Source organism: Primulina eburnea, chromosome 1, assembly GCF_022965805.1.
Source record: "Primulina eburnea isolate SZY01 chromosome 1, ASM2296580v1, whole genome shotgun sequence".
NCBI lineage: Eukaryota > Viridiplantae > Streptophyta > Magnoliopsida > Lamiales > Gesneriaceae > Primulina > Primulina eburnea.
In genome coordinates, this window is record NC_133101.1 from 3,650,372 (window position 1) to 3,670,157 (window position 19,786).

Consider the following 19,786-nt stretch of genomic DNA (forward strand, 5'->3'; position numbering starts at 1 on the left):
CTATCCATATTCACAATAAAAAGTAATACTCTTAGCATAAAAAGTAATACTTTTTCATGGGTGACCCAAATAAGAGAACCGTCCCACAAATTTGACCCGTGAGACTGTCTCACACAAGTTTTTGCCCATATTATATTGGTGCTGACTGGTTTTGATGTCACTCTACCACACTGGATTGATTAACACCTCACACTTATAATTATGTTCGTTGTTGCAAGAAACATTATAGGTGGAATTTGAGATTATACGGGAGGAAAATACTTTAATCAAGGTGTAATACTCTTGTCCTATATTAAAAAAAAAAAAAAAAAGTTTATAATGAGATAAAATTGACTCATAAATCAATTTAGACTAACTATTTTCGTAAAATAATGACGGATTCGAAGTAGTTGTTATAAGGGTTCACGTGTTTGTGTGGGTCTGGGCCCGGAGCGTTATAGAAGGTGTTACGAAGTAATGAATTAACTAAATTAAATTGAGATTTCAAACATAATATCTAGATGCAATAGAGACATCATGTCATCTCAATTAATCACGCGATTCACATCAAAGCTCCAGTAAAGAATTAGTTTTAATGGATTTATCTAGTTTTTTCTCTCGTGAAAAGCGAAATCAATCTTTTTATTTGAGAGAGGGAATGAATATAAAACTGATGATGCTAAAAAATTCTCGTATCTAAGGTTCGGTCTGGCGAGCTAAATTCACCAAATGATAGTATCCGACCGTGTAGAAATCCCCTTGTCGGGATGTAGCAGAACTGAATCCTGCGTAGATGAACAAACGTTAGATGGCGTCGGAAGTGTTTACGACGTGGCTTCTCCAATGCTTAAGTCAGTCCAAAAAGCAAACTTAAGTAATGAAAATATATTAGTGTTTGTGTAAAACAATGAGTGAATGAAATGAAGGGTGGTACTTGGTATGTCTAGAGCAGGGAAAGGCAAGTGGGGAAAACTCTAAGTAGAGTAAATTAACTTAAATAAGGGATTTGGTCTGATCTTATCTCATCTTTGGTAATTTGTAGTTTGAATGATATAACTCTATTTTTTTGGGATTATGGCAGAGGACTTTGCCCACCGCCTTATGGCCATGAGTTTAAATCCGGATCCACTTAGGTCAGCTGTTCGGACATGCCGTGTTGAACTCCTCCACAATCGCCATACTGAGGAGTGATTCTCGAGCCAAGGAGAATTGAGCTCAGGTTGGGTACAAGTCGATTTTACCATTTTCAAGTCAGGTAGGATTTCCGGAGGTTTCAAAAACCATGAAAAAATTATCAAATTTAGAAGAGCATAAAACATGAAATGTGTTAAAATATGAGTTAAGAGACCAAGTAAAAATTAATAACCTTTGGCCAAAATCGGAGTAGTTCTCCTACTCGACTTCACATTATTTATCATCTTCAAAGATTGACCTAATTTTGTCACACTTTCGGCGGTCAATTCCAATAATTAATTCGTTGATGATTTATATAAATTTATTGAGTGAAAATAAAACTATACTTTTTATTTAGATTGCGTAAAAGGATATATATATATTGGAAAATATTTAATTCGTAGATGATTTATATAAATTTATTGTGTTGAAAAAAAAACTATACTTATTATTTAGATTGCTTAAAAGTACCGAAAACAGCTTACTTTCCGGGCAGACCGGGACGATTGATGGTTTGTTCTCAACTTAAAATAATTTAAAAATTAATGTTTCACTAGACGGAGCGTTCTAAAAAGGCAGAAAGTGATATCGGTTTATTTGGTGGGAACGAATGATTTTCGAAATATTTAATATTATAATATCTGAAAGTGAATTATGCTTTAATTTGGATATTGGGGGTTTTATAATTTGAATTTCTGGCCCTACCCGAGCCGACTCGACCGAGCCGGCTGAGCCGAGCCGAATATGCCATTTTTCATACCCAAAGGATTGCCAGTAAACAAAAATGGACTAAAAATTATTACGTGCCATTGGTTGTCAAGTTCACATTTAGTTTGCAACCTAAACTTTGGATGGGTTAAGGTATCCCATTCGGATCAAGTAGTTTCTTGATGACACATATTAGGCGAGCCCCTAGCCGAGCTGGCTGAGCCTACCGAAGATGGCTTTTTTCATATTAGTCAGCAAAAATTTTGGTAAAGTGTACACACCAGATCTTGATTAAAAATAATCTTACATGCCGTCATGTAACACGGATTCCGGAAGAACTTTGTATGGGTTAAGTATCCCATTCGGATCAAGTAGTTTCTTGATGGCACACATTAACTGCACCTGCAGATGGGAAAAATCATTTCAAATATCACTAGGGGGTTAAAAATCGAGCAGACAGAAATTTAAAACTCGCACTAATGAAACCAATATAAATAAACCGATGCAACAAATGAGGAGGAGAGATATATGCTTACAGTTTCAGCAGACTTGCTGTAATGAATTTTACTCGCTTTCATCAATCCAAGGCCATGTTCAGCACTTATGCTACCATGGTGCTTAGATGTCCATTCGTACACAAAGGGTTCGATTTTTGATAATATCTGTAATAACTGCCCATTAAAGCGAGTTATTTCAAATGGCAAAATGTACCAGGGAAAAGGTCATTACAGTCTCAGTGTATTGTTCGGCTGAAATATTAAGATGTAAGTTGCCATCCCCAAGGTGGCCATAAGCTACAACATTTGCTGCAGAACCTGGAAAACAGAACACGCGACTTGGTGAAAGCACAAAGATTATTTTAAGATTCTCCAACTGACAGCTGCTACGATAGTGTATTTTTGTGTTCATCATCACAAAAAGGTATTTCAGTCCAGTTTGCGAGAAATGCGTGAAAAATTCTGAATGATTTAAGATCGTGTGATTACCAAGACGCACCCGCATTTCCTCAACAAGAGCGTACATTTTTTCTGGAGGCAGAGACAAATCATATTTATATACAGCCCCAGCCTTCATCAAAGCTTCGGGTACTCCCTGTAAACTTAAAGGATTTAATGTGATTATTCTTTAAGAAAAGAAATAATATGGTTATTTGGTGCTGCTTTTAAACTGATCGCTACTGACTTTAGATATTTATTTCAGATATTAGGCCTATGTTCAGTGACACCACAAAAGGGAAAGAAAAAGAAATACCTCACGAATAGCCCAAAATGACGATGTTTGATTTATATCTTGTGCTAGAGCGCCATCTATTATCAATTCACTTTCCATGGAATGAAGAAGGAATGCTTCTAGCTTCTCTCTGATCATGCAGGGAAAAATGGTAAAAATACAAGAAAGAGTGGTTCATCGACAGAAAAAAAAAAAACCGAGTAGTATCACAATAGAAAGTGGCACAAGTATATGATGGTGGTACCTTAAAGCTGACAATGAGCTTCACTATCTTTTACAATTACCAGCGATCAAGGGCGTGTGTTATAAAATCAGATCTAATATTATGAAGACTATGGTATATCTTTGATATGATTTGACTGTTATAGAAGTGTTTCCACTATATTTACTTATTATATTTCGTCTGTATAATATGTTATGGATTGAAATCTACCATGAACCCTTTCTTGTTTTGCAGCAGTCTTCACTATTTTTTCTATATTCAAACTGATATAGGATGAATTATTTCATGCCCAAGCACTAATACTGTTGGGCCAGAAATGGAAACCCAAGAGAAGAGGCCCACATTTTTTACTAAGTTTATCAAAGAAGAGCCAAGAAACACGCGAGGCAGGGGAGTAATTCATTATGGATGGGAGTAGGAATAAAAGGAGGGGAAGATGTGGGTAGAGGGATATATCAGAATCTTGTTGAGTGTTTTTCTAGCTTTGCTAAGGGGGCAAGGAGGATCTTCCTTCTAGAGTGAGAGAGGAGAGTATATTCTTTTTCTTATTTCAGAAAACTATCAATACTCTTACAGCTTATATTCTTGCTGTGTTTGATTCATATCTTTTATTGTTCTTGATTGCTATATTTTTTGTCGCTTCACAAACATTCTAAATGGTTGTTTAAAATCTATGGGGACAAAAAATAAAAAGCACGGTTACTGTTCATGTTACTATTCACAGGAACAGTAACCACGATAATATCTACCTATGGGAAAATTTGCATAACTAAAAAAGAAATCAAGCTAATGGTTCCCAAGGGCCCATCTATGGTAATCAAGATTTGATTTTGTAATAAAAAAATTATATTATGTCACAACATGAAAGATTGATACTTGCAAGTACATAGAAGTTACTTGTCATGAGATTCCGTGCTGCCTGTGGTTTCAATCAGAATATAAAAGTTGTGAGCTGAGGAAGGCAGTGGGTCACGTAGACCGTCTAAATGCTTCAAAACCTGTCAGCCAGAGCCCCAGTGTAAGCTATGCAACATTAGGAACTACCGCTTTCACCAAAACAAATTTGTTGGTAGCCAGGAATAAAGTCAACGATGACACCAAGCAAAACTTACAAACATCATCACAACCATTAGAGCTGTAAACTAACAAAATTGAATTTTGTAACCAATTAGAGCTGTCTACTCGGTTCATAATCTTTCTTGTGTGCTTCATTTAATTTTGACAAAAAAAATGTTCACATGTTTCAACTGAAGAACATTTAAATTCACGACCAACAATATTTATTCTTAATAAGCTTAAAAATGATTAGCCACTGATCCATGTCGAACGGCCTGAAGATATGCCACTCTTCCATTAAAATAGGATCTTCTCATGGTTTATCACTATCTAATTCATTCTTCCAGTATTGATTGTTTCTTCCGGCATATCCTCATCACTCGTGCGGTAACAAGTTGTTTTTCCACTATGGATTGGTGTTGTGTGCACTTTGTAATGCATGAGGAGACGAGATGGAAGGGAAAAGAGCCAGTTGATCAACATAGGGCTTCTAAGAACTTATACAGAGTTTTTCTTTGCAAAAAAAGGTCTATTTATTATGAATTTTTTTTATCCAATCAACCAAGTGCAAAGCCGGTTTAACTACAGTCTGACAACAAAACACATAATATCCACAAACTTAAATTAAATTGAAATATATTAGTCTACGCAAAAAGGAGCCTTACGCCCTTACCAGATTCATAGCATTTATATCCAAAAATTCAAATGCAGATAGAATTTCCCCAAGCTTCCTCTTGGCTTCGGACAAAAGGATCTGAAGGAACAGAAAATAACCAAACCAGTCGGTGTAAACTCCTCACAATATCATCACAAATAAGGATTTGCTAAAATGCCACATGTGTTAGAGGATAATAGTGGAGAAAAATAGCCAAAATGGTCATGTAATTGTTCATTTTGTGTTTTGGTCCTGTAAGTATTCAATTTTGCATTTTGGTCCGGTAATTAGATTGTGTTTTAGTTTTATCAATTTTTTATGGAATGCTGATTTGGTGCCGGACACGTCTCTCATTTCTCGGTGACATGTCAGCATTTTCTAGTGTCATTTCAGCATTACCCGGCTTCGCGTCAGCACTCCGACAAAAAAAGACTATAAACCAAAACATACCTAAATCAAGGACCAAATCCAAATACTCGGAGGACCAAAACACAAATTGGGAAAAAATTATAATTTGAGAAACCAATCATCTAAAAGTGGATGAAGGTGTGGATAAAAATGCTGATTTAAAATGAACAAACACGAAGTAAATGTACATGGCAATCAACATATATATGAAATCACAAATCACCGAGAAGAAAACAAGTATGCAAAGAAATTTCTATCGAATTTATGGAAGCTTAGAGACCTCAGATTAGTAAGGTTCCAAAGCAAACAGAATTTACCAGACAGCTAGCGTAATCTTTGCAAGCAAGGAATGCAACATTTACTGATGACAACTTTGCTGGGGTAAGTATAGAAACCTTTGTTACAATTCCCAAAGACCCCTCACACCCTATGAAAAACAGGTAGCAGCCACAGTTAGCCAAAAATAGTTCATGCATGTCACCATGACATAAAAAAAAAACAACTCTTTCAGAGTGCATTCACCGATGAATAAATGCTTCAAGTCATAGCCAGTGTTGTCTTTGCGTAAAGTTCCAAGCATATCGAGCACAGTACCATTTGCTAAAACAGCTTCAAGGCCTGTAAATCAGCAAAATGTAGAGTTCATGACTGCAGAAAAACAGAAATAGATCTATACAAGCTCCAAACCGGACAAGAAGTCTCTACATAGCAGCAACTTTGAATGTAAACAGGCTTAAAAATAAATATAGAAGCAGTTTTGAGCACAATCCAAAAGGTGAAGAAAAGAGTAAGTCAATAAAAGATGGCCAAGAAGAAGATGACGAAATTAAAGTTGTGGCAAACCAACTTCTTTGATGTGAGGCAGTCGGTTTTCTGTAATTTCAGTGTTAGGCTTGAGTCGTACCAGATGCATGTGCATGGAGATGAAAAAGACTAGGCAGCATACTCACCAGCTAGAATTGTACAACACGGCTAAAAGGCTTCAAAAGTCGCAATGGGGGATTCGGCGGAATTTGGCAGGTTTTTCAATGAATAAATTAGAAAAAATGGATTAGGCCAGGATTTAATATTAAGTGTTGAATATTGATTGTATTATCTTATTAGTAGTTACAATAGGAATATTTATCTTTATCTCTTGTCTTTTAAAATTTAATTAGAATAGATTACATCACTTTATTTAGGAAGGTTTGGTAGGATAATTTTATATATCTTTGCATTGTATATTCTTCATTTGATAAGGAATAAGATTTGTGTTTCCTTCTCCTTTTTTTGCCATATTTCTCTATTAACCACATGGTATCATACTCATCAGAGATGAAAGTTTCTTTAAAGTCCCGGCCTCTTAGAATGACAGTTGGATGTGAGGCTAAAGTAGTTGAAGTACATTGTCAAATCTACAACTTGAAGAATAATAAGAAAAATAACTAGCAATGCACTAACTGACTAATAATAAGAAAACCAAGAGTTAAGTCAAGTTCACAGGACTCATCTATTCTCTTAACAACATTCATTTCAATAGGTTATATATAAAAGAAAGAAGAAATGAACATGGAAAGAGGGAGATAATAACCAATAGTTCCTCCACGGCTCCACCTCCGACATACCTAGAACTCATTTCTTGAACACCCAAATAATGCCTTTATTCGATAAATATTCAATCATGGATGCAACTGGAGGGCATCCCGTTCAATTTACTCTTCCACGGGAAGGCATCCCTTTCCATTTAAGTGCCTAGCGTTATTTTGGCACCGTTATTCTTCTCTTTAAAAAAATCCCTTCATTACTATTGCAACCCAAGACGACTGAGGTGAGTGGAGTGGAGAAGGAACAACAAAATGGATCTTGTTTGAGCTTGAACATTTAAAAGCAAAACGAATAAATTATGATGTCAAATTCCTGAAAATCTAATGGGGTTAAATGTTGTTTAAATTAAACCAGTCCAAGTTCATTGCCTTTCCAATTCAAAAGATCCAGTTCGTCAAGTCCAAATCCAGTGCATAATTAATTACTCTTTGTAAATTTATTCAACTGAGTAGTTGTCTCGAATTGGTTCTTAGAAGAATTTATATGGAAGCACCATCCCTAATTTCAGAATTTCTTCTTGTAAATAGAAACTACGAAAGTTGACTGTAAAAATCCATTTGGAATTAAAGAAACATAACTCGACCCAGTTCATGTCTTATCTCAGAAGATTCTACAGTTATCAAAATACCAAACCACCCATCCACAAACAATTATTATTAAACAGAGGATATTGACAAAAAAGATGGAAAAAACTCACCAAGAACACTTCCATGAAGTGAACCAAACCGGATAAGCCTCAGTCCTCCAGCATTCGTTGCAATATTCCCTCCAATTTGGCAGCTTCCTTTGGCACCTAAATCCAGTGGCATAATAAATCTGAAACAAAAGCATAAATTATAGGAAATTAGGAATTGCAATCGAGCGTAAAAAAACTCATATGTATGAGTTTAACGTTTTCAAAGAAATTAGGAAGAATGATATATGCTTCGGTCATTCTCTATTTCTCTAGTAAGAACAGGCCCACAAGATGCTACATTACTTCTAAGCCACTTCCAGCCCAAGAATATTGAAATTCACCACATAATTATATTTTGCCGTATTATGCTTAAAAATATTAACCAGTGCTCCTTGCTGCTCAATACTGAAAAGACAACACTATCCACTGGAGATTGGTCCTTTGTGCTATTCATCATATATTAGTAATTGAACTATGAATCAGTATTATATGTTGCTCATCTACTTTGAAAGTAATTACTATTTACTATACACCGTGTACTGCAACTTGGTATTGCTCATCTTCAACGTTGCTGCAACTTCGTATTGCTCATCCTGTACGTTGAGATGCATATGAGAGTAAAAGAATTGTGACACGAAACATTGGAGAAAGGAGAACCGAAAATAGGAGTTAAGAAGATGCAAGGTGGTCAAGTGTCCCAACTATCCTACCAAAAAAACAAGAATTTTTAAAAGACAAATTTGACGTGTCAACTATGGATCATTGATTGGACAATACAACCACAGGACCAACATGTAGATATGGTTAATCAACTGCAATCAACGTTTTCTACTCTTTTCCCTGGAGGTAACAATGGCCCACAACAAATACAAAGGCAAATTTGCTGCATCTCCGAGCATTTTCCCAACTATATTGTAAACATGTTTAGCCTTTATGATAGGAAGTCCTCCTCGGAGACTATATATTAAAGTTTCTGTCACTCCACAGATCTGAGCAGCAGTGAACTTCAGATCTGGCTTAAGCTATGTTCAAGACAATCCGGACACTGCAACATTGCATGGTAAAAACACCACTTCAATTTTGAATTAGAACATCACTATCAAATGATGATTTCAAACCTGTTACTGGGTTACCAACACAGTTTCTTTCATATTTTTTGGAAATACTAAATGAAGGCTAGATGGTTAGCGCAACACATAAATCTAAAAAACACGAACTTTTTTTGGTGGCCACTGCTGAAACTTAAGGAGGTGGTGCAGCATCTTAAGGATCATCTCTATTTTTTTTCTCTCATCAATACCCTAAAGCTTTGATACCATGTAGAAAAATATATTAGTATAAAAACAAGTGTTTATTATCACTTCGAACTTGATACGTAAATGATAAACATGTGTCTTCTATCTTAGATATATGTGTCTTCTATCTTAAATTATCTAACTAAATCAAAATATTATATATTCCACATTAGAATGATATAATCCCTCAACACTTATCAAAAAGTGATAGTAAATAGTAATGAGCGGATTTTGATATATTATTAGTTAGCGTGTTTTTGATAGGTTGCGAGAATAGTTAGTTCTTCAAAGTCGACTAATCAGTCAAGAAATTAAAAGGTAGATTTAATTAACTTGTAACTATTGTATTAACAAGGCGTCTGAACTCATGGGGGGAGATTACGTTGAAATCTATGGGAGTATGTAGGTTGCAAGTATATTGAGTTTGTTGTTTTATCGGGAGGCTCATTTTCAGGGAGATTAAATTTATTTTTTTATCAAATATGATGACATTAATGCATAAATATGTCCATTAAGAGTTGGGAGTGTTACATTTTGAGAAGTAGAACAAAGAACAGAAAAGTACCCTTGATTATCCAGAAAAGATATCAGGTTTTCCAGAATGCATCCAGCTTCACAAACCAGTATACCACTAGTCTTCAGCATTAATGAAACCGAGTCAAAACTTCATAAGCAATTTACTGAATATAAAAAATGTACTATGAAAGTAACCAAAGTTTCTTTAAATTTTATCATTTCAAGAAGAAGGGGCACCGATTAAAATTTTCCAAACAAAAAGATGGGGCGATGATGATAGGACTGACTACGCACAAAGGATAAAGCAATCCTCGGGATCATTAAATTTATAAAAATTAGGAGCTTTGTTGTCAAATGCACTAAAAGTGCTAAGCATAAATGCCTACTCATCTAGGAATGTGATAGGCACAACAATGTATTAACCAAAAACTCGATGGTTCTTTTATTTTCGAAAGGAATAATCTCTTAGCCGTGGCAACCATTACCTTGTCAAATGAAAGGATATTATTCATGAAACCGACATTGACAATCACCTGAGCATAAATAGGATACACAATTAAATAAAGTCATTACAGCATAGAAATAATTCTAACAACAAAAATGCTAACAATAAAACTTCACACCAACACACATTAGCCAAAGATAGCAGATTTTGTACCCAACATGTCACTTTGGAATGTTGTACAGACTACAGTTTAAAAAGCTTGACTCAACTATTGTCTCAAAGCAATAATTGCCCTGCTAAAAACATTTATCTTTGGACTGTTGTACGGTTTAAAAAATTGGGGATGGGGTCACGTATCCGATTCGCGTGATTGCATGGAGTGCAATTATTGGAAATAGATTTTTGGAAGCAATAATTACCCTTAGTAGGAGAACGATCAAAACATGGTGTTTGATCATGTATGTTTAAAATATTGGAATTGCGTTGTTACAACTAGCTATTACTTTTGCAAAAGTGACAAGAGTTCGATCCTACACTCTGAATAAAATTATGGATGAGATATTGACTTCTATTCTGATCTTGTTTTTGGTTGGTTTCTTCGATGTTTCTTTTCACAAATTGAATTTCCAACCATTTTTGCTGAGTCATGTTAGCTTCTAATTTTGCAAACATTAGTTTGATCAATTTATCTACTACTAATATGTCTAATCCTCGCTACATGTCAATATCTTCCCCCTAACATTCATCATCCCTTGGGCTGATAATCTTAATAATAAGCAATTGGTTTGATTTCTTTGAGAGTGACTAAAGCTTCGACCTATAAAAGAAAGATAACAGTCCACTCGAATGGTCTTTTATCAAAAGGAGAAAAAGTAATATGCTAATACCTCATCAAAAACAGGTACACTTCCTCCCACTAGACCTGTATTTCCTCCTTGTGGTACAACAGCCAAGCATCTGGAATTACAGTATTTAAGAATCTGAGAAACCTATACAGAGGAAGATGGACAACAATCACTGGAAGAGGAGAACATCCTCAAGAAAGTAAACCAATTTCGCAAACTACATAGATATTCAGTAAATTCACAAGAAATAAATAAGTAGAAAAAAGAAAAATAATTCATCAGAGATATGTATAAGAAAGTGACTCATCAAAGCGCAAGGAATTGCTTATATCACATTCAGCATCGGAGGAAAATACTTCATCTTTAATTAAAGAGTTATTCTTCCTCCTTCCTCAACAAGGAATAGAATATCGTCAAACTGTAGTTTGAAACCAAGAAAAAATGACAAAAAGAGAATTTATTCATAAATTATGACAATATAAGTATATCAACAATCCATAAACCAAAGTACCCACACAGTGGCTCTAGCACCTAATTTCCCAGAAAAAACAATTAATCAATAATCCACGCTTCTCTAATACAAATTAAAACTACACACATTTAACTGTGACCTATCATGTGTGCTGTAGTTTCAACTAATAACATAATCAGTCTTTGTCATACAATGAAACTTAAATCATGAATTCAAATTACACAGAAATAATAAGCAGATAATCCAGGAGGGTGAAGCAAAACTCAAAAAATTCAGGCTCAGAACTTTTGAACTGAATATAATAAGGAATATCACTTGATTGAAGAATTGACAACAACCTCCTCCGCGCTTTTAGGTTTGAGCATTAGCTTACTTGAGCCTTTGTATTTCCGCATCCAATCTGTGTTTGCCTCATCCAACTTCTCCTCTTCCTGAACCACACCTCTATCCCCTACTATCTTCTTGAAATAATTTATATCGTCACTATTAATAACTGAAAAGGACTTGTTTCTTTGAGGTATCGAGACCTTGGAAGAAAACTTGCGATTTTCAATTCTGCAACCAGTACCATTAGATCTTTGCAAATGTATTGGAACATCATTAACAGAAACTCCGAAGATGCTATGACCCATCAAAAAATACGGTTTGTGATTGCAAGCATCTCGCTTGAACACGTGATAGGCGCTGGTCCAAGTCAAATTACTAACAAGACCTGCAATCAATCAAGGCGTAATCGGCCTAACAAAAATGAATCAGAAATACCTTTTTTTCAAAAACCATGCTAATGATAGCATACTCTGGTTTTGTATGTTTCTACACAGGGCAGTAGGAAACCATCTGAACTGCTGATCACCTTAGGCAACCCCACAGGTTATAAATCTAGGCAAACCCTTTTAACTATGTCACAATTCTAGAAATAAATTTGAGCACAAACACAACGCAGACGCAAGAAAACCAACTATAACTTACTGTGGATGGGTGGAAAAACAGTGAATCGACCCGACATGTTTAAAGCTATTATATCACAATAATGTAAAAAAAAAATCTAATTTTATTGATGAAACCATTGTCGCCCTAGGCAATCATGCAAGAAATACGAGTAACAATGAGATGAGAATTTGGCACTTGAGTAGGATGAATGAATCGAATAGAAGAATTTACGGTTCGTTCGACGATCAAACAAGTTGGCTGAAGAGTGCCTGAGAAAACGGTAACTCGATCTCCACTTCTCCATTGCCAAAAATTCCTCACTGGCTCAGTGGTCGGGGACGGGAGTTGGCGATTTAATAAGCAATATCCCGGTGATTCAGTCAGTACACCATAATCATTGTCGGAGATTACCAACATTTTATATTTGTAATTATTTTGTTAATATTTGTAACATTATTGGGTATTACCTGTTAATCATGAAAATGATTATGTAATTATAAAAAAATATTTATGATTTTTTTAGATAAGTTTGTAAATTTCTGAATTTTGTATAATAATTTAGCAATTATATTAAATATATATGTTTGTAATTTATTTATAGGACGATGGTAGTATTGGTCTTGTTTTAGTTAGAAATTTGATTATTGTACTCAAAATAATTAATCACGTTCTTAACTCATATTGATGTCAATATTTAGATTGTACATTTATCGATGAATCGAATCCAGTCAAAGCTCGTCTCAAATATTTTTTAAGAGTCGAAAAACTCGAAATATATAGATAATATTTTTTCAAAAAACTCTTATTTAAATCTATGATTCGTCGATATCATAAATTAATACTTCTATTAAAGTACAAGCGTAACAAAGTCAATTTAGTTAATATAATAAATATTATTTAATCACAAAAATTCACGTGAGATGGTCTCATGGGTCTATTTTTTTAAACGGATATTCTATATGGATTATCCATGAAAAAATAATATTTTTTATGTCAAGTATATTAATTTTTATGGTAAATATTAACAGTTATTTTTATTATAATATAAATATGTAATTTATTTAATTTAAAGAATATGATGCAACATCCAGGCGGAGTGGATTCATTCAAGAACACAGCCGCGGCGCCCGTTTCCTATTCGGGCTAAAGCCTAATCCAATCAAGCAACCTTTCAAGATTTCTCCTTTCATTCATGGCGTCTTCTTCTTCCCTAACGTCTACTATGTCTTCGGTTTTGAGTCAACACCACTGTATAAATCTCCAGAAGCGATGCTCAATTATCACCCTCAGGTTTCTCACTTCCTGCCCACGAAGTTGTTCGCCGGTTGTCTCCGCCGACCGGTTTTCCCGTAGACGCCGGGACCCCTGTGCATTATCTATCAGATTCGCCAGAAGTTTCTGGAAGACTACGATACCCGGAGGGCGCAAGCATTCAGAAATTTCAAGTCTGCACCATTTTATGCCAAATGCTGCTGCAGCTGTTGTAGACGTTGGCGCTTCCGATACTCAGCTTGAGTAAGTAAGCGCGAATCTATTTTTATGTGATTTGGCTTGATTTAGCTTAATATAGACGCAAAAAACAATGAAACCGAATTTTGAAATTAAATTAATTTAGTGGCCGTGTGAAACAAGGAGTGCTGAAAATGCAAAGAAACGAACAAAATTGTGTTTTTAGCAAACAATGAAAGGCCAAGGTTGCAGCCAGCATTTCCATCTAAGATACACTCGTATTACTTATTTTGACGTGTAAGAATTTTGATTCACCTGTACATAATAAAAGTCTATTAGATTTCATAACTAAGATGAAGGTTTTTCGTTTCCCCTGGATTGAATTAATGGAAAAAGAATTAGGAAAATGGAAAAAGAAGGATGTGGATCAGCTAAATAATGGTTTGAAATCTTATCTATGGTTGGTGAGATTTACAGATTATCAATAGAATCTGTGTGCCAATTCTAGTGCTTGTCCCTATTTCTTTTAAAAGTTTCTAAGTGGCCATTTTAATTTGAATATTTACGTTACATCTTACACAAGTTTGGTGGTGATATGTCATACAGATAATGGCACTTACAACTTTTGGTTTATCTATGTTTCTCTAGCTCTGAAACTGTGTCTGATGTTCTTCAAAGAGATCGCATATACCATGAAACTTATGGATGCCAAATGAATGTCAATGATATGGAAATTGTCTTATCCATCATGAAGAATGCTGGATACGGTGAAATTGTGGAAGTCCCTGAGAGTGCAGAAATAATATTTATAAATACTTGCGCGATCAGGGATAATGCAGAACAAAAGGTGTGGCAGAGACTTAATTACTTTTGGTTTCTTAAAAGACAATGGAAGAGTAATGTTGCCACTGGGAGGTCAGAGTCCCTGCGTCCTCCAAAGGTGGTTGTGCTAGGATGTATGGCTGAAAGGTTGAAGGATAAAATATTGGATGCAGATAAGATGGTCGATGTTGTCTGCGGGCCTGATGCTTATCGGGACTTGCCACGTCTGTTAGAGGAGGTCGACTCAGGCCAGAAAGGAATAAACACTCTTCTTTCGCTAGAAGAAACTTATGCTGATATCAATCCTGTGCGTATATCAAAGAATGCAATAAGTGCATTTGTCTCTATAATGAGGGGTTGCAATAATGTGTGCTCATTTTGTATTGTTCCTTTCACCAGAGGCAGAGAGCGATCGCGCCCTGTGGAGTCCATTGTTAGAGAGGTGGCAGAGCTTTGGAAGGAAGGTGTGAAAGAAGTAACACTTCTTGGGCAAAATGTGAATAGTTATAATGACACATCTGCTGTTGAAGAGGTTGAATCTGGGATCAACTGGAAGTATAGTGATGGATTTGCTAGCACATGCAAAGTCAAGACTATGGGTTTGCGCTTCGCTGATCTGCTAGAAAGACTTGCTGTAGAATTTCCAGAGATGCGATTCAGATTCACTTCCCCCCACCCCAAAGATTTCCCTGATGAGTTGTTGTATGTTATGCGAGACAGATATAATATCTGCAAAAGCATCCATTTACCTGCACAATCTGGGAGTAGTACTGTATTAGAGAGGATGCGAAGAGGATATACCCAGGAAGCATACATTGATCTGGTAAAAAAGATAAAAACCATAATCCCTGATATTGGGATAAGCAGTGATTTCATATGTGGTAAGTTTCATCACGATCACATTCATTTTGCTCAATCCCTTTGCTGCTTTGTGGAGGATTTTTTGAATACTAAATAACTATTGCCCTTGATGGAGTTATCTGATTGTTGTGCACAATTCGGAAATTTTCCGTGAAACTTTATCTTTTATTTATGGTGGATGTGATCATTGATTTTTGTCAGACTGAGCTTTGTTATTCCCGCTTCAAGTTTTACTCTATTTAAGAATCTGTACTTGTCTGAGTTACCAGTCTTTGTTCTATATTGTTTAGCACAGTAAGTATAGCAGTTTCTGAACATGTCTATTTGCTTTGCAAATTATTCATATATTTGTTTCTAGCCTATTTACTGTCTTTCAACCTACCTGATCCACCTGCTTAGTTAAAACATGTTCTTATCATTGCTTTTGTCCTTTCCCGCTTGAATATCCTATTGCTTCTACGGTTGCATCTCTCAGATTCTGTAATTATGTGTCATTTCATCTATCCTATTTATTTTGCCTCACATTTGAGTTTATTTCATGTTGACTTGTTGATATCCCCTTGAATCGTATCACATGTCTTTGAATTACCATTAGTCTCCCTAAATAATTGAAGGTTGCTCTATGTTTGGATGTGCAATATGTTCTTGTCATTGCTTTTAGCCTTTCCTGTTTGAATTTCTTCTTGCTGCTACTTCTCTATCTCTCAAATCCTGTGATTGGAACACCATATGTCATCTATCCATTTTGTTTTGTTTTATGTTTGAGTTTATTTCTTTTTGACTTGTCATTTGAATTACCACAGGTCACCCTTAAAATTAGAAGGTTGCCTCTGAGTTTGGATGTGTCCAAATGAATCACCACCCTCGTTTATGCTACACATTTTTGTTTGTGGGCTTTTTTTTTTATTTCAAATTTGTTTTGCTGGCAACATCACTCATTATACAAATTACAATCAAATAGAGTTTGATCCTTTTGTTGGTCGTTGGCCTATAATGTTCTGTGAAATTTCCTAATTAAATCCAAGCTATAAAATACTAAATTTTTTTAATCATGTGCTTGTTGCATACCTAGGATAATTCCACTCAAATAAGGTTGCCTTATCAGGATGTGATTTGCTGTCCCCTGCTGCCACCCTCTTTCTAAAAATTTAATCCGAGGAAGGCCCGTTTTTCTTGTCGACGTGCATGCTTAAACTGACATAGTACTTGGAGATATTTAGATCATCCTTGAAATACATGAAGCCATGTTAATTTAGTTTTTACTTTGTTGCAATGCGAAACAAAGTGAGGACTACTCCCTTTTTGGCGGTTGCCATATCTTCTGAAGAATTTGCTCACTTCTGCTTCTAATGATATTACAGGTTTCTGTGGGGAAACAGAGGAGGATCACCAAGATACTCTAAGCTTAGTTCGAAGTGTTGTCTATGACATGGCATACATGTTTGCTTACAGCATGAGGGAAAAGACCCATGCCCACAGGAACTATGTTGATGATATTCCAGATTCTATTAAGCAGAGGAGGCTAACCGAACTTATTGATGCTTTCCGAGAGAGCACAGGTCAACACTACGACTCTAAGATAGGATCCATCCAACTTGTATTAGTCGAAGGGACCAACAAGAGAGCGCCTGATACAGAGCTCATTGGCAAAAGCGACAGAGGCCACAGAGTATCGTTTTCTAATATCCCTATACCAGATATGATCAAGAATGATGGGAAGCGAAATCCTGAAGTTGGTGACTTTGTGGAAGTTCGCATAACGAAATCTACAAGAGCATCTCTTCACGGAGAGGCGCTTGCGATCACTAAATTAAGCTCATTTTATGTCAGCACACATGAAGAATCTGTTGCCTGTGCTGAGAGAACCTGACTGTGGTCTGTGGTAAGAATTTTTTTCAGTTTCTTCTATCAAGTGATTCTGTGGGTAACCCTTTTCTTCAAAGTTATGTGGTCATTCATTCTTTGCATAATCATTATGTATATATTAAGGGCAGTCTGAATTCACAAGGCATAGATCAAAAATTACTTTAATAAACTCAAATTTTTTTAAAAAAAATTGAAAATCAAAATATTTTTAGTATTTGGTTATGTTATTAAAAGGGAAAAAATCAGAAAAATCTTGAACAAAATCCTGTAAGCCGCCGCAATGTTTAATTTTCTTTTGGGATTCTTTGGGGAAAGATTTTGGGAAAATATTTGGTGTAACGATTTGGGGAATATTTTGTTCTGTAACGTGGATACGACATTTTCAGGAAACATTGTTTTTGCACAAAAGCCAAACTCCTTTTCTATCCATCTATTTTAAATTTTACAATTAAATTAACATTTTTTTAAAATATTCACCACTATTTCATTAATGACAAATAGTTTTTTCCTCGAAAATTTCTCGAATTTACATGTACAGATGTATCCAATTTGTATTTAATTAATTTTTATAATATATTTAAATACTTTTTATAGTCTATTAATAATCTATTTATATATTACTTTACACAAAAATAAATTATGTGCACAATTCAACTAAAATTAAATTATGTATCAATGTCATGTATTAAATTAAATTCAGTTTTTTAAGAAAATTTATTATATTATTTTTAAATATTATTAATTTTATTTAAAAATGAAAAACAACAATCAGGTTATCCTCTAAACTAAAGTTCGAAAAAAATACACTTTAAATATTCTTATTATTTTATTTATAACAATTATATTATTCCATAATCTATTAACTTATATTTTTTTTTAATTCAATATAAGAACATCTTACGATTCAATAGGAAAATAATTTTATTCAAGGGTATTTATGAAAATTTCTACTAAAACATAAAATTAATTCTTCCAATAAACATCACACCAATCACAATATATACAATCACACTATTTTAATCACTTACACTAAACAAAATATATATTTTTACATTCCATTAATTATCTCTATATTTCATTTCTATCACACAATAATATATCATCGATTATCTTATCATGCTAACAACTTATCTATGTCATGCTAAGATGATACTTTAATTTTTTTTTTAAACGAGGATCAATCTTAGGTTATTTTCGAAGATTCAAACCTTGCATTTTGCTTTCCACTGTCTCCTTATATATATATATATATATATATATATATATATATATATATATATATATAGTTTCCTCTTGATCATTCCTACCCAAATTAAACCTTCAAACATATGTCGAATGAATAGTTAACTTTTAACGTCTGACGTTATATACAGTTCTATTTATACATATATCATGCATTCAATAAGGAAATAAACTAGTATATATGCAGTATGGATATAGACTTTCCTATTATGCTAAGTTTCTCATGCCAAAAGCACCATCATGCTTTAGGCTCTAATCAATTATAAATTAGTTCTAGTGGTACCATCATATTTTTTGCATTCTATATTGTTTCGATCCCAGTAGTGTTACTCCTTTGATATTGTGTGTAGATTCAAGTACTGACTATTGGGACAAGACAGAGTTGTGACTGGTCCGTCTGGTCGACACACTATATTAGACTGGTGGAGAATTAGTCACTATGGCAGTGTACCCGAGCCTTGTCTTGCTCGAGCCGATATTGTGTTGCATTTATCCATTGTACAGCTTTTATTATGATTACTCTTGCATTTGAATATACCGTAATCATACATTACATCCATATATCATTCGATACAATACATGTTTTTATTTCGATTTTGATCATACTCGGCTATTGTTCACCCCTTGGAGACGGTTATTGTTTTGTGCAGATGATAATCAAGAGAAGGATGCCACTAACAGTGATCATGGAGAACAAGGCAAGGAGACTAGTAATAGCATCTTTTCATATGATTGTTCGGGTCTTGAGGATGGAAATGATCCCAATATATATGGACCCGTACATTTGGGTCCCAACGATGAATCCAGTGCGTTGTTATGTAGTAAGCATTGGAGCACCTTTTTGCAAATGTCAGATTTTGTAGAAAAAAAAAAAAGAAATCAAACTTGATAGATTCATGTGTTAATATTATGAATGAAAAATTCTCGCCGTATTTTTTAAAATCATTAATTAATTATTACATAATAATTAATAGCCAAAAATTAAAGATTGGATTATATGTTGTTGAAGGAAATAAGAACACATCCCCAAACTAATTAGTGGCATGGCTCGACCGAGCTTTGCCTAATGACTTAATAGTTGTGACTGAATCAATATGATTTAAAATTTGGCTAAATGGTGGATTTTAATTTATTTAACCAACACATGGCTCAATGAATCCTTGGCATTTATACTATGATTTGGTCACAACAATATGATAACTAATAAAAATATGAATATGTATCAAGACGTATGGTTCAAAGCATGAAAAACAACTTAGTGATTCAGATTTAGGCTCGAAACCATCAAATTAAAGCAAAAACAAAATAAATTCTAGTGTTTGTTTTAAGTTTACGAATGATTATGAGTAAA

The 19,786-nt window shown here is 34.6% G+C and overlaps 2 protein-coding genes across 9 annotated transcripts; one reads left to right on the forward strand and one right to left on the reverse strand.

The window, feature by feature from the left end:
- Positions 1 to 1,937: 1,937 nt before the first annotated feature.
- Positions 1,938 to 12,621, reverse strand: LOC140820446 (D-2-hydroxyglutarate dehydrogenase, mitochondrial). 6 transcript variants are annotated; one of them, XR_012115533.1, is made up of 15 exons: positions 12,391 to 12,621; positions 11,604 to 11,977; positions 10,836 to 10,937; positions 9,989 to 10,036; positions 9,553 to 9,623; positions 7,714 to 7,832; positions 5,955 to 6,050; positions 5,750 to 5,859; positions 5,043 to 5,123; positions 4,211 to 4,311; positions 3,112 to 3,220; positions 2,857 to 2,952; positions 2,590 to 2,675; positions 2,397 to 2,522; positions 1,938 to 2,262 (listed from the first exon to the last, which is right to left on the reverse strand). XR_012115533.1 is itself a non-coding variant. In XM_073180867.1 (15 exons), the coding sequence occupies exons 1-15, from the start codon at positions 12,497 to 12,499 to the stop codon at positions 2,164 to 2,166; spliced, it is 1,701 nt and encodes a 566-aa protein (XP_073036968.1). In that variant the 5' UTR covers positions 12,500 to 12,621; the 3' UTR covers positions 1,938 to 2,163. The 6 variants fall into 6 exon arrangements, 5 of the variants coding, with proteins under 5 accessions (XP_073036968.1, XP_073036908.1, XP_073036860.1 ...); XM_073180867.1 differs by having other exon boundaries at positions 2,847 to 2,952; positions 12,427 to 12,621; XM_073180807.1 differs by having other exon boundaries at positions 2,847 to 2,952; positions 10,836 to 10,905; positions 11,581 to 11,977.
- Positions 12,622 to 13,279: 658 nt separating this feature from the next.
- On the forward strand, positions 13,280 to 19,315 carry LOC140820724 (CDK5RAP1-like protein). Of its 3 annotated transcripts, none has more exons than XM_073181132.1 (4): positions 13,280 to 13,710; positions 14,293 to 15,347; positions 16,689 to 17,225; positions 19,103 to 19,315. In XM_073181132.1, the coding sequence occupies exons 1-3, from the start codon at positions 13,388 to 13,390 to the stop codon at positions 17,195 to 17,197; spliced, it is 1,887 nt and encodes a 628-aa protein (XP_073037233.1). In that variant the 5' UTR covers positions 13,280 to 13,387; the 3' UTR covers positions 17,198 to 17,225; positions 19,103 to 19,315. The 3 variants fall into 3 exon arrangements, with proteins under 3 accessions (XP_073037233.1, XP_073037300.1, XP_073037188.1); XM_073181199.1 differs by having other exon boundaries at positions 16,689 to 17,209; positions 19,086 to 19,315; XM_073181087.1 differs by lacking the exon at positions 19,103 to 19,315 and having other exon boundaries at positions 16,689 to 17,297.
- Positions 19,316 to 19,786: the final 471 nt, after the last annotated feature.